Source organism: Protomyctophum parallelum (assembly GCF_964188405.1).
Source record: "Protomyctophum parallelum genome assembly, chromosome: 11".
NCBI lineage: Eukaryota > Metazoa > Chordata > Actinopteri > Myctophiformes > Myctophidae > Protomyctophum > Protomyctophum parallelum.
The window spans coordinates 21225034-21252842 of record NC_139707.1 but is presented as its reverse complement, the minus strand read 5'-3'; the positions used below and the strand labels follow the sequence as shown (position 1 = coordinate 21252842).

Sequence of the window (27809 nt, the reverse complement as noted above, 5' to 3'; positions counted from 1 at the left end):
GAAAAAACAAGGAAACAACAGATTTAAAGGCCACATTTTAGAATGAATTACATACAAGAGTATGCACCCTGCCATGATGTATTAGGGAGACCATGGAATCCACTTCTTCATCTCTGTAGGGTGAATGTGACCATTAGAGTGTGTGGCAAACTTGTGCTGCACGTGCGTTCACGCACGCACGCACGCACACACGCACACACACACACACACACACACGCGCACGCACGCTCATGAGCGGCTAGGCACCAGTAGGCAGTGCGTGATCCTTCAGAGATTGCTGAGGCTCACAGTGACCTTTGACCTCATGATTCAAAGCTCTCTGTTGTGAATGTGTCACAGATTGGCACCGGGCACCGTGCTGGAGCATTATCACTATGTTAAATGTCAGAAATTCCAGGATTAGTCCGATCATGGGCCCTGGGATTTATGAATGAATTGCACAGCAAGGCTATAATAACCTGACACTCTGACGAAGATAACAATAATGATGATGATAATTATCATCAGCAATTAAAAGCCCAAACGGCCCAATGATGTAGCAGAGCTAAATGAGCATCAAAGCTCCCTGGAGGAGATGACATGGGAGAGGGAGAGGAGGCCCCCCTCCTCTCCATGCTCCCACCACCACACATTTACAGCCTCCTGGAGGTACAAAACTCAGTGGGGTGAGAGGAACTCCATGGCCGGACAAAATGCTGCAAAATGACAATAATGACAATGAATTCCATGTCTCCCAGTCATATAGCTAGAGATGCTTGGCTGAGCCGACTCATCCGATTAAATTGTTACAGGTACAGCAGGAGATTGAGTTATTATACCAGATGCTTCTGTCAACTATACTCACTCCTCTGTTGGAAAGGGAGCAGAGGAAGGGTAGATACAAGAGGCCATAACACAGGGAAGCCATACTGAAATTAATCTTTAAATGATTATATACCATGCAGAAATGGCATTTATTAACAGATACAGTACTGCAGAGTATTAAATAAAGGATATTTACTGATTCCAATAGAATACATTTATTTCATTACATTTCCATGAGGACATTTAGCTGTGTGACCTGCCTCACAACCACTGTTGTCATTTCTTTACCAAACGGCATATTTGCCAAGTCTAGATTGTCTAAGGCTAAAGGGTGTCTACACGTTGAAACTATCTGACCATGATGGCTTAAAGAATCCTGAGGAGATGAACCCAAGCAGTCAAAGCCCCATCCCCAATGAAGAAGGTCAGGATAGAAAATGTCATCGCCATAATGTTCCCCAGTTGCATATGGGGGGAGAAAAGGGGGGGGGGGGGGGTATGGTGTTTTGTATTTCACTCACTCTTACTTCTCACTGATAAAAGAAAGGAAAATAAATTTACTATTTCAATTTGATTGTTGGAATTTTTTTGTAGTGTACAGAACAAAAAAAAGGCAGGAAAACTGATATAAAACCAAACAAATATAAATTACTCAAGCATAATACCGCCTTTTCCCACTTAGTTCTGCTAAGTAAGTAAGGTTGACAGATCACTGCTCAGATAACAGCCTTATTCCCCAGAAATATGTTGCCTTTTTGCAGTACATGGGAATCCACATGTCCAGAAATGTTAAATGAAGTCTGACAGATAGCCTAGAGAAACAAAGTTGTGAGTTTGCGGCTATGAGGGAGACCTTGAGTGAACAGGACATGCTATATACACCCTGGCTAACAATCAACATATGCTTTGTTTTCCTGATGCCAACATGAGGCACACATAGCCTGGGGAAAGATGGATCCTGGGACCGTTTGGAAAGCAACCCCTACTGGCTATTTTCTGGTTTAAACAATGTGGTTTCTAATTTATTTATGCTCACATAGCCGGCGTGGCAAATTAAACAGCCACATAAAACATACAATATTTCACTTGGATGTACATATTAAAGAGCATAGCTATTAAAGATAATTCAACATTAGGGAAGGAGGATATTAGAAAATGTCTCTCTCTCTCTCTCTCTCTCTCTCTATACAGTATGTTTATATATATATATATATATATATATATATATATATATATATACACAGTGTGTGTATATATAATATTCATACCACACACACTATGTTGTTTTTTTGTCCTAAAATTAGGCTTTCTATAAAGTCCTATATAATGCATTATAACTTATAAGCATGCTTGGGTAAATGCATTATAATCTGCTTAAAACACTGTATTGTATAATTATAGTTATAAGAACAAAAAATTCAATAATAACACATTATTAAGCTTTTTATAATGACTTCAAGTAGTAGTAGTAGGTGAAGTATCATACTCCATAATTACTGGTCTGAGTGGCTTTCTTTTGGCCAGGATCATAGTGAATTGAAATTCTCATAGTAATACATAGTAATATAAGGATTCAAACACAAGATAATAGATTATAGCAGTGGTTATAATACATTATGAAATAATTACAATGTATTACAAGTATGAGCATTATAATATCAATATATAGCAATAAGGAAATGTCCAGTCATGTCTAGCAATTATATATTACTTTGCAAGTAATATAATACTTGACTTGAAGTAATTCTAAAATGCTTTATATTGTGTAGGCCTATATTGTGTTATTGTGTGTTTGTGTATATTCAAATGTATTATTATAAGCATGTTTACAAGGCATTATAAACATGAGCTTCATAGGACGTATTACGAAAATTTTTAAGTTTATAGAATTTTACAGATAAAATCCACAGTGAAAAATAAAAAGATAAAACTTTGAACACACAATAATGATTCATATGTGCCTGCCTATGCATAATGCAATTTGAGATACCCATCATCACTACCATACTAGAAATAGCATTTCTTGATTTCCTAGTTACACTTACACTGGGCTCACTGCGATACCAATTGTGATACGTGTTGTTTGTTATTGAATAGACCTTACCCGTTCTGAATATATGAACACCAAATTATGTACATTGTGGGTAATGCGATGTAATAGATCACATTACTGATTGGGAGGAAATTGTCCTATCTCGCTATAGCGCACATAGGCTACGCTATCGCAAACATAGCAGATTTTACCCCCCAAAAAGCATGTTTTTGCAATAAACGTTTTACAATTCCACATTTGCGGCGCCCCCTATGGATGAAAATGGAATTGCTTTGGGCTCTTCGTTGATTAAACCACCCTCGACATGTGAATACAATTTGGGGTGGATTGGACATTCCATTCATGACAGGCCCCTCCCACTAACTTTGGAAGCCGATTCCAGCCGAACAGTACGGACTATGAAAACACTGTGGTGTTTTAATCGGATAGGGCCAGGGATCATGTGTACCGATTGTTGTGAGATTTGCACAAAAGCTGAGGTGGAAGAGCAAAAAGTGTGTTTTGAAGAAAAGTCTAAATGGCGGAAAATCTATCCTGATACAAATGGGCGTGGCCTATATGGGCATATGAGGCATGACCCACGGAATCCAGGGAAAGTGATTTTACAACCTATGGTGCAAGAGTTATAAGGCCAAATGTAAAGTGGGCTGTTATAGCGCCACCATGGTTTCTGAGAGAACAAGACTTGATGTAAGTCGATGGGACATTTTTATTCACTAATAAATTAAGTATTAATCAATAATTTGTTAAATGGAAAAAAGGGCTTCGTTAAGACCTCCGTAATATTATGGTCAATGCCTGTGTGAAAAGTCGGAGCGATTGGTGCAGCCAGTGAGGAGCTAAGACAGTGTTTCATTCATTCAGACAGACATTCAGACATTGATGAAGTATACAACCATTTAGATTTAGGGAAATATTGCACGTTGCATGGGGCTTACCGTCATAGTAAACAATGGCTCCCACCAGCTTGTCTTTTTTCAGCATGGGGAAGAGGACAGGCTGCTCTTCAAACACTGGGCCCCTGCCACCAGGTCGTACATCTTGATCCCTGCCCAGTAATATGGGAGCTGCCACCACCTGGCAATAACACCCAGAAAAACACTACATCAATAGCCTAAGCAAGACACATTGGTGGGTGATGATGCTAGCACAGTGTCATATATGCTGTATCTTTCCATTATGATATAATTTGCACCCAACTTCTTCATGACGATAAAAAATAAAACTTTGTTTGATGACAGGCCTGTACAGCCGTACAGGATGTACTGAACTCTGTGTGATTGATGTCAGCTGGTGTCAGGAGCAGCCCCGTGCGAACGAGGGGCAGGGCCTGGTACGGTGACAGGTGGCATGATGAGTTAAGGCGGCGCCATGGCCCGACAATGAGAGAGAAATCAGAATCTCCTCTCCCCCACTCAGTAATGAGCCACACCTGTACACTGGTTTTAAATACCAGAGAGGAGCTTTAAATGTCAGGTGCAATTAAAGCTTATGATTCAAGGCTGCACCAATCAAATCAAGGCCTCTGAGTTCACCCAAGTCTGGGAGAGCCGGGGCGCGATGCCGGTGGCGCAGGGGAGCCGGCGACCACTCTGCATTTACCCTCAACCTCACTGGGCCTCTCAGCCCCAAGGTGACTGTCTTTAAAGTTTACTGCCATTCTCCTGAACTTCTCCATCTTTCCAACCTCATGTCTTTACCAAGGGAAAGGTTTACGCACCTGATGGTATATATGAGGTGAGAAATGGTACGTCGGCTAGCAAAGATGAGAGGAAAGGATACAGGCCTTACTTGTACGTACACTGGAAGCATTATGGGTCAGATGGGGGGCGACACACATCAGGTTGGACCGCTCACGGAGGGCCTCTACACCATCATGTAATGGAGGAGACAAGATGGTTAAAACGGATCATATCCTGGAAATATAGTGATGTGATTTGAATGATATGAAATGTGATATACACTGTACATATTTAAGTTTGAAATACATGATATATTGAACATGAAAATGACAGCATATTTACCTAATAAAATGATCCATTATGTACTGATTTTTGATGGGGGAAAGAATCCTCAGCTGGTTGATTTTGAGTGATTTCAATACAGTATATTGGTTGTAAAAGGAACAAAACAAATACTGTATGGAACAGGCCTTAATTTGCCTTCTGTTCCAGACATATAGTATATATTGGCTATACTTTACTTTAGAGCTGCTGACTAGGCAGTAGTGTTCGTTGCAATCACACTAATTGGTCCCTTCCACTGCTCACCTCCAAGACCCCAGCATGTTCATACAGATAGCAAAATAAGGCTCCAAAGGAAAACACAAGGCTAGAATAATGAGATTCCTCAAGTACTCCGAGATGTAACAGAAAATGGTGACATTTTAGCTTGAACCTGGCTGACACGTCTTAAACAATTTGCAGACAAAGGGAGACACATATGCCTTATTTCCACTTACTACTTTGAAATAATTTCTTGTTTTAATTCCCCACTTTGATAATGACAGAGGTGGCGTTCCAGCCATCTAGCCAAGTTGTAAGAATCCTCTCGAAACAACTTTCAAAAACCTCAGGCAAGCAGTCGTTCAAGGCAAACATGTCAGGGCCTCTCATGAATGAAAAATGAACATGGGAGGGTAAATAAAGCAATATGACCAGAGGGACCAGGAATTCCACAGATAAGTGTCAGCTGCGGAGAAAAAATGAAGCATTTACCTGTTCATAATCTAATTTCATGATGGCTTTCTGTAGATATCGGACTCCTCCGTGAATGAGCTTGGTGCTGCGGCTGCTGGTGCCTGATGAGAAATCGTCTCGCTCCACAAGGGCAGTTTTGAGATCTGATGGGTGGGAACCAAGGCAACATATCAGCACCAAGCTGATATTTGGCTACTTATTGTCCCAAATCTTTAGAACGCATCCTGCACTCCTCACATATGCACGTCCTTCCACTATAATATTCATGACGGGAGAAATATTGTGAAGTCATGCATATTCCATTGGGTAAAAAAACAACATCATTTCCCTCCTAGCACGGCAGTGTGAACCACAACAAAATGAATCAAAATGTGTTGAGATTGAGAATAAAGTTAAAAAACTCACAAACTCAGAAGGGAAATCTATTAAGCAGCTAATTTCTTTTATCACTTTCCTTCAACTACAAATGTAGTTGATGGAAACTACATGACTTCCATGACATCCTTTAACATTGAAAGTGCTCCTGAGTTTGACTATTAGAAGCTTCTTCACTTTCCCAGACGGTCTCTTAATCCCAGTTTTGAATAGAAGAAAGGGAGAATAAGCATGGATTAGAAGGGGGGGAAAGAGGGTAGGGGGAGCAACCCCCCTCCATTACACCACCATTAGACAGCCACAGTACATAAAGGAACAGAACAGTTTTAAGACGGCCCCCAACCAGCAGCAGAGATAATTGATTTAGTATCTAATGGTAACCGCAAGAGGATGTGCTCCCTTGTTGGGAGGGAACAAAAGTCAATCTTTAAAAAAAAATTGCCGATTGGACTTTGGCCCCTGGACTGTTTAAAAGGGAGAAATCCTCCCATTCTAAACATGGTGCTGCTCTGGACTTCCTAACGGGCATCTGAAGCGTCTTACAGCGTGATCCCCTGGGAGAGGACTTGGAAGCAGATTCATCACAATGGTTGAGGAGGATGAGGTTATGCAACATTAGGATGCAGAATACCCATCTGACAACACGAGGAAGAGCTGAACAAAAGTCTGCCGCCAGAAATCCTCTCAAAAAGCCCATCCCGAACGCAATGGCTGTTGTACCAGTTGAATAATTTGGACTGGTCTGTTTTTCTTTCACTCACAAAACTGTGAGTGATCCATCAACTGTAGGCACGTACTGCACAGGAAAATAATTATATTTTTGTTGGAATTTATTAGAACTTGTGCAACATGGTGCACAGTAGTATCTTAAGCCAGACACCTCTTTCACAATATTCGGACTACAGAGAGTCTGTATAAGTGCCCCTCGCAAAGGTTGCGATAGGATATCTGACTGTATGCCATATCCCTTCACTAAATTATTTTTCAAATATATTAAATCTATTTTTAAATTTCCAATTATGCTAAACAGCTTGACTTATTCTATTTAAGGGTAGGACTTTTTTTTATGCAACTGCAAAGTCGAAACAGAAATGTTTGTGTTTGAGATAGAACACCTACTGGTACTTTATTTTCTTTGCATTGCGAGTGTTTGAATATTGTGAGCCGATATATTCTGTCTAGGTGCAGAGTGAATCACATGTTTTGTAAACATGCAAGCAGTATTAGAAATGAGAAGGTTATAGAAACAGACTTGTCAATGAAACGAGTTTCAATTGGCAGTGTAAATGGAAACTGTATGGGGGGAAGTTAACACTTAAACGCCATATAGGCTACAGTACGTTATTGACTGAAAATAGCCAATGTACAAGCTCACAATACGTTTTCTCGCAATGTAAGCTTGTGTATCTGCTATTTATGTGATGCTCTATGTTTATGTTTCATCTCTGTCTAGGGCAGTGGAAAAACGTACTCCGTGGCATGGCGTCTAAGGCACAGTCTGATCCTGTGGCTCCACCTCCAACGACGAGCACGTCAAACTCCTCCGTACTTCTCTGGACGGGAGCTCATCCATGAGGAACATGTTCACCTGTTCAGCCGCCTCCACGTGCAACATTCGGGCCTATAGCATCGAGGCGAAACAAAAGCAGCCATCCATTTCATTGTCATATGACTCCGGGGGACAGTGCACATTAATAAATGCTTTTCATTATTATGCATAAGTCTTCATATTCCTTATGATGGATTTAGGAAAAAAAGAATGCATGCATTTTCTGTGGTGAAAAAAAACAAACAGACCGACACCATCAAGCAGTAAAAAACAATAAATCAGATGCTAATTTATATCCCCCCACCCTGTAACATTTCAAAACATTGTCTATCTTCTAGATTATTCACTGAAATCTGCATGCCACATGCAGGTTTACATAGAGATAATAGGCTAATTTGACGAATAGCAGGGCGTAAAGTTGCTAAAAAGGATGGCACACTATTACCTAAAACAAACAAGTCAAGTAATAACAAACGACATGCATTCATGAATTCCATGCAATTGTTTACGTAGTGTACACATTGCATGGGCACAGTACTATCAATACTATTTGTCACCAAGCAGTGATGCAACACACTAGAGTGAGTGCAGTATTCATATAAACTGAGATTGTATTCCAGTGTTCTTTACCCATTGATGCTTTGGGACAGAGACAAAAAAAAGATAATATAGCTGCAAGCAGCAATAAGACGGGGCCAAGCAATAAGAAAAATCACAGACAGACAGACAAATCAGGTTTAAGCGTTTTTCAAACTGCTCAAAATGGCAGAAAATCGAGTTAACTGGTCAATGTGACAGATGTGTTCCGCATGAGTCAAGACACGTGTAAACAAGGTCCATGGCTTTTGGCCAAAGGAGGCCTGTTCAAAGTTTTCATTTTCAAACGATTGCTATAGCGCCCCCCTTTGGCGAACTGGAGTAAGACTGGTTTCAGCGATCTATACCATACTGTAAAGTTTCAGTGACTCTGCATATATGTATTAGGGGCAGAAGAAGAATTTTCATAAAACTGCAATTTTCATTGGCTCATAAAACCTCAATTTTAAATTTTAAATTACTTTAGATGTTTTGTCGATATAGGTCCAGACTTCACGTGTAAAACATTTCGTGCATTTTGATCAAAGATCCCGGGATAAGATTTTCTTTTAAACTGTTTTTTATATCATTCAAAATGGTGGGAGATCTAAAGGTCAGAGGTCAAAAGTCAGACCACGAAAGTGTTCGGCATGAGGAGACGCATATGTGTATCAAAGTTTTATTGCTGACGGTGTTCACCATAGGCCTTTCGGGCTTGGACCTTAGAGTATATATTAATAGAGACGGCACCGGATTTCTCCTCCCATCCACTTGCATTAAGTTGCTCAAAAGCGCATGAGGCAATTTCACTCCTCCTTCCAGGTAGGAACAGAGTGCATTCTGGGATTGATTGGGCCAAACACATGAACGCACTGGCCATTGACTATCATTGCACGCGTTCAGCGCTCATGTGTCATCAGGAACGTGCGCAATGATAGTCAACGGACCAGTGCGTTCATGTGTTTGGCCCAGTGCAATACCAGATTTGGCCACTATGTCCATTTCGCCTCAGAGTTTCCTCCGGGTGCCGTCTCTATTAATATATACTCTAAGTCTAAGGCTTGGACACCTTAGTTAAAAAGATATACCGGTAAGCATTTCTCTTTGAAAGATAGAATTTACCATTGGTTCCCAAATGATGTGCTGATACACAGCATTTTAACCACTTTCAATCGCTTTCAACTTGACGTCCTTATTTTGGGCATGTCATTATAGGAATTCAAATTGTTTAATTTTAAAATGCTTTTACATTTACACATTTACACACAAAAATAACGGATCTACAACTACAAGCCCATGTTTTCTTCAACTGGTGGCTGGCCTTAGAGATAGGGTGAGAAGTTCAGTCACGCGAGAGACTCAGAGTAGAGTCGCTGCTTCTTTGCCTGGAAAGGAGCCAGTTTAGGTGGTTCGGGCATCTGGTTAGGATGCCTCTCGGGCATCTCCCTAGGGAGGTCCTCGAGGCACGTTCCACTGAGAGGAGACCCCGGGGCAGACCAAGGCGCATTTGGAGGAAACACATCGACTCACTAGCCTAGTGGCCTTGGAACGTCTCGGGATCCCCCAGGAAGAAGTCGCTAATGTTGCTCTGGTGAGGGAAGTCTGGAGCACTCTGGTTGAGCTGTTGCCAGGCCCCCCGCGACCTGACTACGGATAAGCGGTTGAAGATGGATGGATGGATGGACAAGCCCGACGAGCTTGTAGAATGGCTATTTTTGCCTTGGATAAAGGTGTGCCTTGCTCATTGGTGTGGCTTGGGCACAAAACCACTGGTATAAATTGGAAGCTTTTTGTTCACCGCTGCCCACTGGTACAAATGAAATACTAAAAGCAAACTCACCTGTTTTTTTGAGTGGTGCAACCACTCCTACAACCAGCTTGCAATGTCCTCGTACTTGTTTGTGTGTGTGTCTGTCTATGTGAGCATGAGTATGTGACTTAATAATAGCAGTAGGGGGCGCCAGAAACAGTGAGAGGGGTAGTGACTCTAATGAGAGAGAGTGAGAGAGAGAGAGAGAGAGAGAGGGGGGGGGGGGGGGGGGGGAATTGCACCACTCAGTTCACACGTGTGTGATTTTTCTGTATTCTGTCAGTTGTGTAAGACCATAAAATGCTAACAGCTAACTAGCAAGGACAGCAGTCCAATTTCTGCCTTGTGGAACGCCATGCCCATCCAATGCAAAGAAACTGCAGTTTGTAACAGAGAGGAATATATAAGATGAGTCTGCCTTAACCACTTCCAAGCTGGTGTCTCTATTTTGTTTCCGTGTATTAATTTATGAAATAGGGCTTAAGAGGTGAGGAGCACATAGCAAATGAATATGTATCCAAGGTATTGAACTGTACCAGGTAGGCAATGCTTCATCGGCACCATAACTTGTTCACTGCGCTGCATGGACTGCACTACACTAGAGCCACTATAGGAGAACAATCCTCCATCCAGCCGCTTAAAGGAGAAAGCTATGCAGCTTAGGCAAAGCTTGAGACAATTCCCTCACCATATATTCTAGGAATCTTTAGTTGGACTGAAATGGATTCACAGCTAAATCTGTGGCATTACTGTCAGTCGATAGCCTTGATTAATCCAGGCTTCCATGCAAAAAAAAAAAAAAAAAAAAAAAAAAAAAAAAAAAAAAAAAAAAAAAAAAAAAAAAAAAAAAAAAAAAAAAAAAAAAAAAAAAAAAAAAAAAAAAAAAAAAAAAAAAAAAAAAAAAAAAACAAAATAAAAAAAAAAAAAAAAAAAAAAAAAAAAAAAAAAACAAAAAAAAACAAAACAAAAAAAAAAAAAAAACAAAAAAAAAAAAAAAATAAAAAAAAAAAATAAAAAAAAAAAAAAAACAAAAATAAAAAAAAAAAAAAAAAAAAAAAAAAAATAAAAAAAAAAAAAAAAAAAAAAAATCAAAGAGGATGACAAAGAAACTAATGGTTTGTCTGATTTTCACTGGGGCACGATCCAACTAGCAATTGATTGTGGCACCAGGGACACCTGCAGCTTCAGAATACATTTTCACTTTCAGGAGGAGAAAGGGAGAAGAAAAACAGCACCATGAGGAAATATTGCCCCACGACATGAATATGCAGGGACTTGATACCAGCAGTGTCATTACTAATGTTGCTGCCAATTACAAAGCATGTCATGACACTGTGATTCATGAATATTCATCGCTGACTGATATAGACAGCAGTGCTATGTGGAAGCCTCAATCCCCATTTTACTGTCTCAGTGTCAATGGTGAACAGGTACCTCCATCATCCCATGGAGGCGCCTTCCAGCTGCAAGACAAGCTGCTCCAGAAGGTATTGCTAGTTAACAGTGTGTTATATAAAGGTGTATTAAAGTGATGAAGTGCTCCCTGGCTCTAAAGAGCAAGCATTAAAGCATATTAAGTGGACATTTAAGCTTGTAAAGTGGGAATCTAGAAATGGGAAGACGACATGGGGCAACGGAATGCCTCCCGGGTGAGGCCGTTTAATTCTCAGAAAGTTTGACACCCTGCAGCGCTTTGAAATGAAATGAGGTTTGTCAGTCTGACTCAGAATTTGCAAACCACCTCAACTTCTACTTACAGAGAATAACTGGAATTTATGATTGGGGGAAACAAATCAATCAATTAATGAATTAATTAATGAATTAATTAACTAATTAATCAATCAATATGAATCAATATATGCGCCTCAATTCTCAATAGCAATGGAAGATATATGCATATTTGAACCAGTTAACCGTAAGCCCAAACCACACCAAAGGGTCGGGTTGGGACAAAACAGTTTTTAAGGTAGACCACACCAATGCAACTCAATTAGTTGTATTGGTGTGGTTTACCTTAAAAAACATTTTGTCCCAACCCGACCCTTTGGTGTTGTTTTGGCTTTAGCCATATGGTTCACATGACAGTCTCTCTCTCTCTCTCTCTCCACTCTCTCTCCACTCTCTCTCACACACTCTCACACACTCTCTCCACTCTCTCTCTCTCTCTCTCTCTCTCTCTCTCTCTCTCTCTCTCTCTCTCTCTCTCCCTCTCTCTCTCTCTCTCTCTCTCTCTCTCTCTCTCCCCACACACACACACACACACACACACACACACACACACACACACACACACACACACACACACACACACACACACACACACACACACACACAATGCTGTGTGACAGTGACAGTCTACGTAAAGCCCATTTTTTGTGATGGAAGAAACTTACCGTGTTGCCTCTGAAAGCTATGAAGCTCGTCGTCAAACACAGATCGGGACTGCTGAGTGCTGAATAATGAAAACACCCAGAGTTGGACATTTGACATCCGGCAGGCATCTCGTTGCTAACAACAACCAGGCGAAACCAGGAAGTATGGTTAACTTTGGCACATGATCGACATCACCTTCAGCCAATAGGAAATAGAGATGAGACATGCTTGGCCAGTCGCTTTACGTCAAACACACGAACACAGGCTACCCTTCGCGAAAGCGATCCAATGTCACATCCCGGTTGCGGGTTGCCTCTATGGATTTATGAACATCGACTGGCGTAGGATAGTCTCCACTCCAGTAAGGCGCCGCGTAATAAAGGAAGGCTAATATATTCAAAAATGTATAAATACTATTTTCTGCGCTCTCTCTCTCTCTCTCTCTCTCTCTCTCTCTCTCTCTCCTTTGAAAGGGGACTGGATGGTGAAAATGTGTGTGAACAGAACTTTCTATGCTGTCAGTGTCAACACTTTCATCAAGAAGAAGTGTATACATAGTGTAGGCCTACACGCGCGCGCACACAGGCCCCTGTGTGACAGCCTACACAATGATTTGCAATGGCACTTACTCCACGATATTATAATGTGTGTCAACTCAGGAAACACCTACCTACTCACTTTCAAATGATTGTCAATTAATCGTGCATATAAATGAGGAAGTTAATTATTCTTCACTAAAATGGGCAATTAAACTGCTAATTGTGTTTTCATTCTAAATTATAATTGGCAAATGGACAACAGTATGTATATTGAGGGTATTATACACATGGTCAGCCTATACGGTAACGGTTGTGCATCTTTTCAGGTCTAATTGACTTATGTGTTAATCTACAAGCACTACATATGCAAGAAAACTCATTTAATGTGATATTAAAGGAGAGTTTGGTAGTAGTATGTCTATTAAGCTGTAACGCAAGTTCAGGTGCAGGCCCAATGCCCATGATTATGACACAAAATGTATTTAGGTTTTGACTCGTGATGCAGTGGTCTGTTTGATCAATGCCACTTTATTAGGTCTATTTATTTTTTTAGTTTTACGAGTCATTTTTCATGTAGGCCTACAGAGAGTTGATTTGGAGTGATCATTGTTGGGGTTAGGCTTTAGCGTAATAGGTTATTGCAACTTATGCCAAGAAAAGGTAAATAGGATAGGGGGCTAGCCGATCTATAGACCGATTCCGTACCGGTTTCATGGTCGCAGCCTACGTATTTCCTGTAGGCGGACTCGACGTAGCTGCGGGGGTAAAACCCTCACCAGACGCACCTCTTCCACTACAGTGAACGGCAGAGTGACTGATGTTAGTTTGCCTCAAACTTTACTCCTTTACCTGCTTTTTTACTAACACTAACATTACAAAGATGCCCAGAACATCGAGATGAACCTGTGTAGTTTATGGCTGCTCCAACAGTAGTGGCAACATAACAAATAAAATAAAACGGAATGTCTAATATCCACCGCGATGGCTGAGACCAGAGCCATTGAGCAATGGTTGAGACAAAGCAGTGAAAGATACATAACGCCAGTCTTACCCAATACCAAATATTTCTGTTTTATTAACACAAGGCTGCTGTACTTTATACCTCATACTTTAAATGCTTAGTATGAGGTATAAAATACAGCAGCCTTGTGTTCATAAAACAGAAAGATTGGGTATTGGGTAAGACTGAAATTATGTATCTTGCAGGATTCTTCACTGCTTTGTCTCAACCATTACTCAATGGCTCTGGTCTCAGCCATCGCGGTGGATATTAGACATTCCGTTTTATTTTATTTGTTATGTTGCCACTACTGTTGGAGCAGCCATAAACTACACAGGTTCATCTCGATGTTCTGGGCATCTTTGTAATGTTAGTGTTAGTAAAAAAGCAGGTAAAGGAGTAAAGTTTGAGGCAAACTAACATCAGTCACTCTGCCGTTCACTGTAGTGGAAGAGGTGCGTCTGGTGAGGGTTTTACCCCCGCAGCTACGTCGAGTCCGCCTACAGGAAATACGTAGGCTGCGACCATGAAACCGGTACGGAATCGGTCTATAGGCGGTGAACAATAGTGTCCTCTAGAGGTGAGTGTAACCATGTGATGTAAAGTTTTTATTTAATAAACATTGCTCTTGTGCCTCAGACAGCAGCAGGTCTTTTTCCACTGTAAGCTATGGAGACGTCCATAATAAAGGTGCGGGAGTCAGTAGAGTTCGTCATTCTATTCTGTGGGATACGATGATGTAATTGTTGACTATGAATGTGGATGTGGAATTATATGAAGTCAACTGTCAACATTTGCAGTTAGCCTATTTGATTAGCTCTGCCTCGTTTTATAGACTCGTAGCAAAGCAATATCCCTATAACTACAACAGCCGGTAATATGCCCACTAACTGGATTGGCTACGACGTGTTAGTGTAAGATCATACTGAGATTCTCCATTCGAGAACAATAGGGCCATGCAGAAAGACTCTATTTTGGGAACGCTCAGGCAAGCAGCAACTGCGTCAAAGTGAGCGTTTTTCTGCGTCACTCTCTATTCTGCCAACTCCTATCACATTTCCCAGCTCTCTGGGGACTAAATTGGTTCAACCATGACAACTGGCCACAGGCCTGCTAATTATTCCCCTCTCCTTCTGCCAATGGCTCACACATAGGCTGCTGCTGCACCAGCGCTCTGAATAGGTAGGGGGCCCCTACACACCCACCGCCATTTGAGGTCTATATTTGGCGCACAATTGAAATACAGCAATCCTGTCAGGAGATAACAAAGAATAATATTGACCCCTGCTCCATTAGGGCTGCTTGAAACAAGTGCAAGTCTTGCAGTCTCATTGTGGTACAACATAAACAAAAACACAGCATATCTGATGAGAAACATAATAAATAGATTACGACGTCATGCGCCCACAAGATCAATATAGCATGCAGGGTTACAAACGCTTTTTGAACTGTGTCCTGGGCTATTATTTTAGCACCTTATTAACAGATAGAATGTAGAATACTTTTTATTTATTTATTATTAATTAATTAATTATCCGTTTTCAATTGATGCCATAAGCAGCTTAAAACCAGTGCGGTATCATATCCATGCATGTATAGAAAAGGCAGCAGAACCCATAGCACAGATGAAATCGGTCTGGAGCATGTCCCACAACGGATTGGTGCAAGTCACTATCGACGCCGATGACGTTGACATGTGAAACACGTGGGCCGTGGTACCCAGCGCTCACATAAACAAAGCCACATTGGCCAGACGGGGTAGTCGATGCTCGTGTCGCGCTCAGTGCTTTGGAGACTGCACGGTTTGCCTTGGCATTCTTGGGTATCGACGCTCACACGTTTTGGAGCTTTTTACAGAAATTGATGAATACTCCCTGCGTGCCTATTGCATGGATTGAACGCCACTTTTCTGATGTGAAAGAGGTATGAAGGTTTATCTTTATTTGTCGTGACAGAGTTTTAGTTATGTGATGTCAGCTTGACTCGAGCCATGTTCATTAATTTTGCGCTTTGCAGTTTATAATACAGCTTTAGTGTTGGAAAGTAACCTGTTATTTAAACTGTTGGGAGTTGAATCTGGCCATGAATCACAGTTGGTCTATTCTCAAATCTCAATATAGCACTCCATATTTTGAATTAAATAAATCCAGAACGTTTTGTGCATTTGTTTTGTGCATTTGTTTATGTGCATTTGATAATGCATTTATTTAATTAAACACTGAGTAGGCCTACCTATATGTACGTTATTCGTGCGTAATGTGAAAGCTTCACATTGTACCTTATTCGAACCGCTTATGATCATTATGTATGTAGGCCTATCTATATCTAATCTATATCCTATATCCTATATATATATATATATATATATATATATATATATAGAGAGAGAGAGAGAGAGAGAGAGAGAGAGAGAGTTTTTAATCAGCAAAGTAAAAGTTGTCTATTTTAATAGGGGAAGATTCCAGAACAGAGCTGTTTTCTTGAATCCTGCCCTCCTGACATACCCATTTCGAGTGTCATCGAAAAACTGTCAGAAGACTTGAGGTATGCTATGGGACATTATTTACAAATAACAAAAAAGGCAGTTCTATAATTCTGTAGTATTTCATTGACTGTTGTTTTCGTGAAATGTCACACATGTGGAGTAATTCTAAACAGCTTCTCTCGTGCAAAGTAAAACGTTAATAAGAACATTTGTGTTGCATTTGTAGATTAGGCTATAGGCTACTTAAAATAATTGTAATGCTATTGTTGTTATATTTATATACATTGTGTTTGATTTTGCAGCCATGCCCTGCGTTCAGGCTCAGTATGGATCTTCACCCCAAGGAGCGAGTCCTGCTTCCCAGAGCTACAGCTACCACACCGCAGGAGAATACAGCTGCGACTTCCTAACGCCCGAGTTTGTTAAGTTTAGCATGGACTTGACCAACACTGAGATCACAGCGACGACCTCTCTCCCTAGTTTCAGCACATTCATGGACAACTATACCACCAATTACGACGTGAAACCGCCCTGTTTGTACCAGATGCCACACACCGGGGATCAGTCCTCCATCAAGGTGGAGGACGTGCCGATGCACGGCTATCACCACCAGCAGAGTCATCTGCCACCTCAGTCGGAGGAAATTATGGCGCACTCTGGGCCTATGTATTTCAAACCCTCCTCGCCCCACGCACCGAGCACGCCAAACTTCCAGGTTCAGCCCAATCACATGTGGGAGGATCCCGGCTCCCTCCATAGTTTCCACCAGAACTATGTCGCGGCGACCTCTCACATGATGGACCATCAGCGGAAGAATCCCGTGTCGAGGCTGTCACTGTTCTCGTTCAAACAGTCGCCGCCCGGCACGCCCGTGTCGAGCTGTCAGATGCGCTTCGACGGCCCGCTGCACGTGTCCATGAACCACGACAACCCGGGCGCGCACCGAGGCTTGGACAGTCAGAGCTTTGTGGTCCCCAGCGCCATCAGGAAGCAGGCTGGCCTGGCCTTCCCCCACTCACTGCAGCTCGGCCACGGCCACCAGCTGATGGACAGCCAAGTTCCGTCGCCCCCGTCCAGGGGATCTCCGTCAAACGAGGGTCTATGCGCGGTGTGCGGGGACAACGCGGCGTGCCAGCACTATGGAGTGAGGACCTGCGAGGGCTGCAAAGGATTCTTCAAGGTGGGCTTGCAGACAGTAGCCTATCACCATGCACGAATCAGTGTCATTTTCCACAAAGTAAACATCATGAGTCAGTGTTAAAAGCAGCACTTGTAACTTTTGTGTTTTGAAAGGTGCTTTATAAATAAAACGTAGGCCTATAGGCTATACTTACTTACTAATCAAATAATGTGTAGGCCTATAGACCAATCAAATGGACCGGTGGATAAATTAACAGATGGGGATTTTTGTCTCGCAAGATAAATAAATATACATTAAGGAACAAAAGTGGTCCTATAGCCTAATTAATCACACGAAGCGAATGTTAAATGTTGTTCATGTATAAGGAAATGTGGGATGTAATTTGATGACATCACAGTTATTGCGATGTGCATGGTTGAGTTCGCAGAGTGCACATATAAAACAATTTAATATAGGCCTATCACTTATTATCAAAACCTGATTGAAAAACACAATCTATACCTTTCTAAAAGTGTCTCAGGGGGACAGATAAATTATGAATGACCACGAATTTGTATTTATTGAATAGCTTATCCTGCTTTTTCTCCGCGCATATAAACATGAGATAAGGCAGGTATAATATCGTGTTAATCTTTTCAATGCATGTTTCCATCAGCTGTCCAGTTAATGTAAGCTACAGGTCATTTTCTATAGGCTATAAACCTATTAGGCCTACTTTGATATTGGCATGCATGAATGTTTAAACCTTGTTTTATCTCTCCCTCTCCCATAGCGCACTGTGCAGAAAAATGCTAAATATGTGTGTTTGGCGAATAAAAACTGTCCTGTTGACAAACGCCGAAGAAATCGTTGCCAGTACTGCCGTTTCCAGAAGTGCCTCGTCGTTGGAATGGTAAAAGAAGGTAGGTGTATATAGGCCTATGGCAACTTCATTTCTCTCAACACTTATTACACATATTTCAGCGCTGCGCGCGTAATGTGCAGCGTGAGCTATATAGGCTATATAGGCTATACTATTTAATCAGATTCAGCATGTATACATGATAATACATAGGCTAGCCTACATAATATACTGTCGTGTTTCTCTAAACTAGTTGTCCGAACGGCTAATCTAAAAGGTCGAAGAGGACGCCTGCCATCCAAACCTAAAAGTCCCCAGGAACCATCCCCACCCTCCCCTCCTGTGAGCCTGATCAGCGCACTGGTGAGAGCTCATGTGGACTCGAACCCATCCATGTCATCGCTGGACTACTCCAGAGTAAGATCATTTTTCCTCAACACTGTTCAACACGTGTTATAACTCAACAGTCATTATTGTGGGCGAGAACAGAAGTAAATGGTCCGCTGCCTGCATGGTCTCTCCGTTTTAGGCTAAATGTGCGCTCACAATTTATTGACTTGAAAAGTTTGGTGTAACTCACATCCTTGCATTCTTAACTTTGTCAGGCTTTTAAGGTGGCATATTTTACTAAGTAAATTGCTTTGAAACGGAGAACTCAATAAAAGAAGACATGAATTTAATAGTAAAAAAGCACTCCCCCTCCTGGAAATGGGCATTGCAATTTCACGGATTATATATTTTAAAGGACCTCATTAAGCCCTGTTTAAATTAAATTCCAGTTCCAGGCTAACCCTGACTACCAAATGACCGGAGACGATACTCATCACATCCAGCAGTTCTACGATCTCCTGACGGGCTCCATGGAGATTATTCGAGGCTGGGCGGAGAAGATCCCTGGGTTTTCTGACCTGCCGAGACAAGATCAGGACCTACTTTTCGAGTCAGCCTTCCTTGAGCTTTTTGTTCTGCGACTGGCATACAGGTAAGCTCGGTAATTATAAAATAACCCTATACTCTAATGAACATCAGCCCCCTTCATGCTTCACTGCCTCGCCTTTTATTAGCTATAGCCAATAATTAGGATCCCCTTTAAATCCCCATTTATTGCTCAGGGTAATTAATGGCACTTTGTTATTAATTACAGGTCCAACCCAGTGGAAGGCAAACTTATTTTTTGTAATGGAGTGGTCCTGCACAGGCTCCAGTGCGTGCGTGGATTTGGAGAATGGATAGACGCTATCGCGGAGTTTTCTTCTAACCTGCAGGGCATGAATATTGACATCTCAGCGTTCTCCTGCATCGCAGCTCTGGCCATGGTAACAGGTGGGTGGCGACATTTCTTTGCCAATGTGTCCCCAAGCCCTATAACAGCTAACACACTGCACCATATAGGCCATTTATAGGATATATACTCCCCGTTATATAATATGAGCATATACTTTAGACTTAATTTCTCGTAAAATTGTCTCAGTTTGTTGGTATATGTTAATATTTCAGAGCGACACGGGCTTAAGGAACCCAAGAGGGTCGAAGATCTTCAAAACAAGATAGTCAACTGCCTCAAAGACCAAGTGACATTCAATGGCGGTGGATTGAATCGTCCAAACTACTTGTCAAAACTTTTGGGAAAGCTCCCCGAACTACGCACACTATGTACACAAGGTCTGCAGCGTATCTTTTACTTAAAACTAGAAGACTTAGTCCCTCCGCCAGCAATAATCGACAAACTTTTCCTTGACACTCTACCTTTTTAAGTTGACGTTTGCTTTTTTGGCGAGACCTCAAAGAACTTCCAAAGACTGTTTGAGTCAGCCTGGCAGATTTTTACCATATTATTTATGAATATTTGCAAGTTCTGTATAGGCAAATAAAACAACAGCACCATTAGGATTGAGGAGCAGTGAAAAAGGTGGAAAAGGAGGAGGCGAGAAGAAACTGAGTACTTGTTTTAATATTTTTCTGTAATTCCTTGAAATTATTGTGAGTGCCAAACGAACCAATCCTCATGTGACCGGGTCACCGTAGGCTTCTCTCCAATGGACATTTTGTCAACTTAATTAATTCGGTCTTGCGATAATTTTACTGTTTATTTAACACCCTCCCCATTGATTAAGCATACTCAGTTCTGTAATATATTCCATTTATATATAGGCTACACACACTGTATATTATGATAGATTATGTGATGCGTCAAATGCATCGATTTATATAACGTGTATAAAGTTTGTTATAATGAAAATATTGGATTTTTTTTAATGACTCGTGCCTATGTGATGATGTGTCAGGATCTCGAGGTTTGAAAGTATCCAGAAAAGACAACGCATGTTGTTTGTAGATTCTTAATAGGCACTTGCTAAGGTGATGTCTACATTATATACCGGACACTATGTAGTCTGATAGATTTGATACAGATTCGTAGTACTGGCACACCTTTTATGTATGAAGCATTACGTGGAAAAGTATCTCTCCATCTGTATAGAAAATGAGGGACCCATGGTGTTTGTAAAACTGTCAGACATTCCTTGTTTGTATGTGTTGTAAGTATTGTTGCTGTTGAATATAAACGTTTCTATATATTTATTATTTATATTGCCAAAAGCTACATTAAGCATGGTGCAATTTAAACAATTTCCAACCATCCAAATTAATGCTGAGCACGTTGTCTATGTTTTATGTCTTATAGACGTCTGGGTAGATATGATTTAACACGTTTGAAAATTAAAAAATATATATCATATCCAAGGTTCATCATGAGTGTGCGGCACTGCGGTATAGGTCTACATCTTTACAATCATGGATGTATTTACTAGAGACGATTGCAATGCATTTGGCGCAGCTATTCAAAACGCTTAGACTAAGAGAGAGAGAGAGAGAGAGAGAGAGAGAGAGAGAGAGAGAGAGAAGGAAATATTTAATGTTTACAAATAAAACTTTTACAATTATAATGTCCTTGAAAAACGATTTCTCCTAAATGATTTAATCCTTTAAATTCGGGGTTTCGTAATTGCAACACGGGCAGTTTAAGCACAACGAGGAATTAAATTGTTTTCCCAGTCACAGTTTTCATGCGCCGTTGCTTTGATAATTCCACCTCCCATAACAAAATATAGAAGAGGCCCGTTTCATGTAGGCCCTATAATTACAAAACCTAAAAGAAATAATAATCGCATGGATAGCTGCAATTTTAGACACTTTACAAGTTCAAATGTTTCTTCCTTTTTTTGCTTCAGGATTCGTTCATTGCACTCGTGGAGAATTTCTCTTGGGCCTATATATAGGCCTAGTGGAATTCCCAGTATATCGCTCTCGTTCATGAAATAGTTGTAGAAACATAGAGACAACACATATGCAAATGTCGTCCCTTAAGGATATGTAACAATAGGCTATAATAAGGTCCTCATTAATAGATAAGACTACTCCAGACTTTTACAGAAATAGCATTGCACTCTGTAATGGCATATAGGCCTTAGGCCTACATTTATGCGACTGAATTCAATGTTGTTGATTCCCAAAAATAACCCAAACTCGATAGATAATAATAATAATAATAATTGTGATGATATGCGATATTAAAGTACAGTGAATGAAAAGTTTGCATTATCTTTGGGGAGATCTTTTATCTTGCAGAATGGTCAAAGAACAATACATTCTTTAGCTTTTGGTGATTCTCCATGAAGAACAAATACTTTCTGATTTTAAATTATTTTGTTAAATGTTATGCATAATATGAAAATAGACAGGCAACCTTTCGCTATCCTAACGACTATATAGGCTATAATATCCACGTCAAATGTTGACAAATATGGCGATAATTTGGTTGGATATAGGCTGCGTGCGGTGTAGCCTACAATTAACAACATTTAATGTTCAGCAAGTTTAAATTAGGCTACTTAAACAAGTTAATGGTCTGCTGTTAGTCATTACGGAAGACCTCACACTGATTTGATTGGTAGCAGGTGTCCAGACTTCAGATAGTTGTGGAAGTGTCACACTTTGTTTGCATCTGCTTTCAAGTTTCTGATGATCGTGAAGATATACCGTTCTTTGGAAATATTCACGTGTCTTGCGGTTAAGCCTGTTACTGTCTGAAATATATACCTTGATAAAATTACAAAACCTCAAACCGCTTGCCACAAAGACACGGACACCTGACTAACCTACTGCATAGGCTTTAGATATATATTTTTATTGGTCAAATACCCCTGAAATGTATATGCATTGATATACCTCTTCATTGCAGTCACTTATTAGTCAGTGTATATAGCCTAAATGTCTTTCTAAACAGAATTCAAAATGTATATATGTTGTGAGGCACTAAATCATATTCTGTAGGTACTTTTTAGAAATGAAACCAAGAAATTAAAAAATATATAGCCTATTATTATGGGACTGATTGCGGGGAAGGAAAAAAGAAGTAGCCTACCTACGGCTGTCATAGTTGCTTTCCATTACTGGATCCGGAAATAAAAGTGACGCCAGGCTCTGAGGCTATGTCTGGGACTTATCTACTGTGATTTCAAATTTATTACATGATCAAGATGAAGGGAACAGCTTCTCTTGAGAGATATTAGCAGAAGGCTATAAATTGTCTAAATAATTAGATCTTCACTGCAAAGTACTAATTCCAAGACAAATTGGGATCATATTCATAACCGGTTTGCTGACATTTAGCAGATTTGTTGTAAGGGTGCTTTGCAATGTCAAAGTTCATTCTACTGACTCAAACCATATGGGGTTTGAATTTGTTTGTGCATGGATAGGCTATATGTATGTGCCATATGTGCTGTGCAGGCATATTTATTTAAAATTCATTAAAAAAAGTAACTTGGGTAACTTATTAGTTCTCACACACTTGACACTATAGCAGAAAAATCATATTTATCACATCAGAACATGTATACTTCAGATAAATAAAACAAATTATTTGTAATCAGTATAGGCTATGGTTTCAGTAGGCTCCAGCTATACCATAAATAGACATTAAAGAAGCCAGAATGTATATAGGCAACTATATGTGCCAGCCCCTGTAGGAAGAACACAGAAGATTTGCTGTGCTGTAATTGCCTGTAGAGAGAGCAAAAAGCTCAAAATTATAGCTCACAATTACGGTGCCACCAATTACGGTGCCCGCATGCTCATGCAAGCAAACTCCCACACACATGCACGCACGCACGCACGCACGCACGCACGCACACACACACACACACACACACACACACAGACACACACACACACACACACACACACACACACACACACACACACACACACACACACACACACACACACACACACACACACACACACACACACACAGGTGGAACATATAAAGACACTGATATACTACACATGCATATTTACACCTCACAATAAACTCCATGGATGCACAGTATGCACAGCTGCACTCCACAGAATCTTTTCATTTTTTTTTTACAAAGTTTGTGATGCAACTTCACAGGCTTGCATGTACAGTACTGTTTGGCATGATGGCTGATGGTGGAGCGTACTGTAGTCAGCTAAATTGTAAGAAGACCTCCTGGACCATCAAACATGCTGGTGCACTGCACTCTCCCTGTCTGTAATATCTATCAGCTCTCTATCAAAAGTCTGTCCATTCTCACAAAGATTCTTATGCTGACAGTGTTGACCCTGAGTCAACTGCGGGTTGAAAGGCTATGAATGTGCCATGCTGGGAAACCCAGGACAAGGCCACACTTTCACTTCATACGATTCCCATGGTGGCTGGACATGTGAAAATATTCTTTACTGATGAAGACTTGTATTGGCACGCATTTAGAGAGGACGAAAACCCATTGCTACTAATGTCATTATTGTAGTTAGATATGATGCCTCAGATGAGTAGGTGAAGGCAAATGTATTTGTTGGCTCTACATCAAAGCAGCAAAGACCTGAAAACAGAGAAGAATCTTCAACATACATGAACTTGAACGTACAATATGGAAGAAATACAGGACATTGGCTGTGGCAATAAATGTATTCAAATTATGGTTAAAAGAAGTCATTGAAATGATTAATAACATTTGTCTTATAAATTATGCCATTAAAATATTATTTTATTATTCATATGAAATTAACTAATTTGAGTAATTTAATTCAGAATCTCATAAATTACTGCTGTGCTGACAGAGTATATACCTATACTCTAAGGTATATATATACACCTGAAATAGTAGTATTTTAATATTTTCATCAGGCACAAATTAGACGCCTATATTGGCTAAGGAAGGACCACAACAACGAGTGGTATGCTAGCTGCTAGGCTAACAGGCAGCTGAGAGTATGAGAAACTTACAACTAACTGAAACAGAAGGGAGGAATATAAGTTTGGCGTGGGACTCGGTGCCATGGGACTGCATAGTCTGCATGGGAGCGAGGGCTGGATATACGTTTGCCACATGAAAAGACGTTCGTTTCGATGTGCGAACGTGAATGACTGAATGGACGGCAGCCTTGTTGCCATGGAAATGGGAATATACAACCGTAACTTTGGCGAACTATCGGCAGTGGTGAGTGACACAATTTATAAATAGCCGATCTACAAGCTCACAACGCGTCGCAGCGAGCCAGCGACGCGTTGTGAGCTTGTAGATTGTCTATACTACTGTATACACTATACAGTATACACTTTTGCTTACCTGCAGCGGATTTCGGGTGGTTGCGGATATATACATTGGATTAATTGATTGATTGATTGAAATATTTATTAACAGTTTGCAGAATTACAGTACATTTCAAGCACAAACTCAATACAAAGACTGTTAACTGTGAGTGGACGACCCAATTAAGCATTACACTTGTTTACAAGAGGGTCCACCATGTTCAATTCATCAAAACATTTAGAGACGTACAAATAGACACTTCTATATAGACAAAGAACAGGAATTCATCATAAAAGGTAAAAAGTGAAAATAAACATATACAGTGGGGGGAAAAGGGGGGGGTGGGGGGGATTCAGATTTTACGGGGGCCAGTTTCGAATTGCAGCCGTCCGTAGGTGCCCTTTGAGAGCGGTTTTGAAGGAGTCAAGGGATTCACATGTCTTATTGACTGTTGGTAGGGCGTTCCACATTTTGGTGGAATACGAGCGGAAATAATTTAGTCCCTTGTTTGTGCCGAATCAGGGCTGTACATGGTTCGTTGCACTCCCTCTTGTGTTGTGGGTGTGGACTTAACTTAACATTAAGGAAGTATCTAGACGGGTACATGGGTATCTTGGTGATGGTGTATCGAATCTTGTGGACCAGACCCATTGCAAGATGCTGTACTCTGTCGTCGACCCTAAGCCATTCCAGCCTGTCAAAGTGGGCAGGGGTGAGGTGCGTTCGGGGGTGAGGCCAAGTAGGAGCCTGACCAGTTTGTTTTGGGAAGTCTGGAGCCTAGTTTTAAGGGCCTTTGAGGTGCTGTGGTACCAGGAGGTGCATGCATAGTCAAAGAAACCTTGTACGAGGGATCCTGTTAAGGTCTTCAAGGTGTTTTTTACAATGGGTTGAATCTAGAGTTGCAACAAGCTCCATCCACTTCCTATTCATCAAACAAGATGTGAGGGGGAGCGCTTGTTTAATAGAAGCCTGTGCGTGATGGGGCGTCGCACTGCGTCGGCCTCTTCTTTGGGTGTCTTACCTGCGCAGGTAAGATTCTATTAAACAAGCGCTCCCCCTCACATCTTGTTTTACGGCACGTTGCAAAAATACAAAATGGCTGGCTCGGAATGTCACTCTTGGAATATTTTGGACAGAAAGTAGCTCATAACATGTTTACGGGGGATTTTTATGAAAAACAAGCTTGGCAGATTGAAAGAGGATAATTCAAGCTTGGACTGCAGCTGCAATGTTGGTGAGTTTAACATCATTTAAGACAAGCAGATCACAAACCAAAAATGATGAATAGGAAGTGGATGGAGCTTGTTGCAACTCTAGATTCAGCCCATTGTAAAAAAATCTAGAGTTGCAAATTGCGGCTACGGAAAGATTAGCCTCCAGGATGGAACCTAGGTAGGTAATTTCATCTTTACGTGTGATAACATTGTCACCCACTCTAACCAAGAAGCCATTTGCCTTGCTGAGATTACTATTAGATCCAAAGAGAATGGATTCAGTTTTTCCCAGGTGTAAAGATAGTTTGTTATCAGCGAGCCAAGTGCAGAATTTACCGAGTTCAGAGCTGAGGGCCTTTTCAACCTGCAGTTTGTTCCTGTCCGAGACTAGCAGTGCAGAGTCATCTGCGAACAGGAACAAGTTGCAGTCACATGCTGAAGTCATGTCGTTTACATATATTAGGAACAGTGAAGGCCCTAGTATGCTTCCTTGTGGAACGCCACAGCTTACTGGGAGGGGAGGGGACAGTGTTCCATTCACCTCCACCATCTGTTCTCTCCCCTCCAGGTAGGATTGCATCCAGCTCACTGATGTGCTATCGAAACCAATTGCTTTTAGCTTGTTAACCAGTATGGAGTGGTTCACGGTGTCAAAAGCCTTTTGGAGGTCCAGCATGACCATGCCGCAGTATTTGCCAGCATCCACCTCATGTTTCATGTGGTCGCTCAAATAGAGAAGGCATGTGTCAGTGGAGTGGGATGTTCTGAATTAATTAATGCGGTCGGATAACGGCTCATCCGCTGATCTCGTTCCTTATTTCTTTCCAAACGTTCTCACTTCTCCTGAAGATGTACTGTATCATGTATACTCTCAAAAGCATCACACTCTGCTGTTTGACAGAAGTATTATCATTGTCTCACTACTAGTCACAACTGTCTTGTGTAATTTGTTTAGTGTTCCTCTAATACCCGTCCCTCAGCACTTTTCTGCTACTTTACACTGCCCTGTATTCCTCATCAAGTCTACGTTGCATTCCTCTGTTCCCTTTATATTTCTGCTGTTTTGGAAACATATAGGTCAGTAAAACAAGACTGCTATCTGAATCTGTTACAACTTGTGGACCCCATGGGTCCTTAACAAGAAACAAACAAGAATAATGAGTTGATGAGTTTGATTGCACTTTAGATTAAGAGCATCTATAGTCTGGTTCTCCACCAGGCCGAAGGCAAGGGGGGAGATTACGTTTTCAGCTGTACTAGTCTGTATGTGTTTCTGTCCACGGCTAACCTTGCAAACCACTGGGCTACATTTTTTGTGCACTACTAGTCCATTTTCACATATTGTGAATATTTTGTGTGTTGAATATTTTTCACATTTGTGAATTTGTGAAGTCAGATCCACGTCGATCCCCGATCTACTGCTTAATTTATCATGTTGATGACATCAGAGATTACCTGGCAGAGATATGCTCTCCTTGACTCCTTTGAGCCACCCCTCTCTATGATATTACTGTAACTTCTGATTTAACCTATGGTAATGTTAATCATTGTTGAATAAATAGCATTTGCTAGAATAAATAATATACCGGTAAGCAGGAGAAGAAATCCTGCTTGCATGCAAGGTGTCTGTCTGTCTGTCTGTGTCTGTCTGTCTCTGTCTGTCTAGCAGCCGGTGGCCCCAGAGCAGCTTTATCATTCATAGCGCTAAACAGACAATCAATTCAGCAGCC

General features: G+C 41.0%; 1 protein-coding gene and 1 pseudogene across 4 annotated transcripts in view; one reads left to right on the top strand and one right to left on the bottom strand.

The window, feature by feature from the left end:
- Positions 1-4535, bottom strand: part of LOC310866925 (glycerol-3-phosphate dehydrogenase, mitochondrial-like) — a 13999-nt pseudogene extending 9464 nt beyond the window's left edge. Inside the window, exons 1-2 of the transcript in view lie at positions 4393-4535; positions 3796-3934 (exon numbers count right to left, since the gene is read on the bottom strand). The product of the transcript in view is annotated as a glycerol-3-phosphate dehydrogenase, mitochondrial-like (transcript). The remainder of the gene's footprint in view (positions 1-3795; positions 3935-4392) is intronic.
- Positions 4536-15553: 11018 nt separating this feature from the next.
- LOC310867140 (nuclear receptor subfamily 4 group A member 2) lies at positions 15554-21001 on the top strand. 3 transcript variants are annotated; one of them, XM_083776970.1, is made up of 8 exons: positions 15554-15701; positions 16231-16322; positions 16566-17443; positions 18177-18306; positions 18523-18662; positions 19025-19227; positions 19390-19568; positions 19743-21001. In XM_083776970.1, exons 3-8 carry the CDS (start codon positions 16568-16570, stop codon positions 19997-19999), a joined length of 1785 nt encoding a protein of 594 aa, XP_083633096.1. In that variant the 5' UTR covers positions 15554-15701; positions 16231-16322; positions 16566-16567; the 3' UTR covers positions 20000-21001. The 3 variants fall into 3 exon arrangements, with proteins under 3 accessions (XP_083633096.1, XP_083633094.1, XP_083633095.1); XM_083776968.1 differs by having other exon boundaries at positions 18499-18662; XM_083776969.1 differs by lacking the exon at positions 16231-16322 and having other exon boundaries at positions 18499-18662.
- Positions 21002-27809: the final 6808 nt, after the last annotated feature.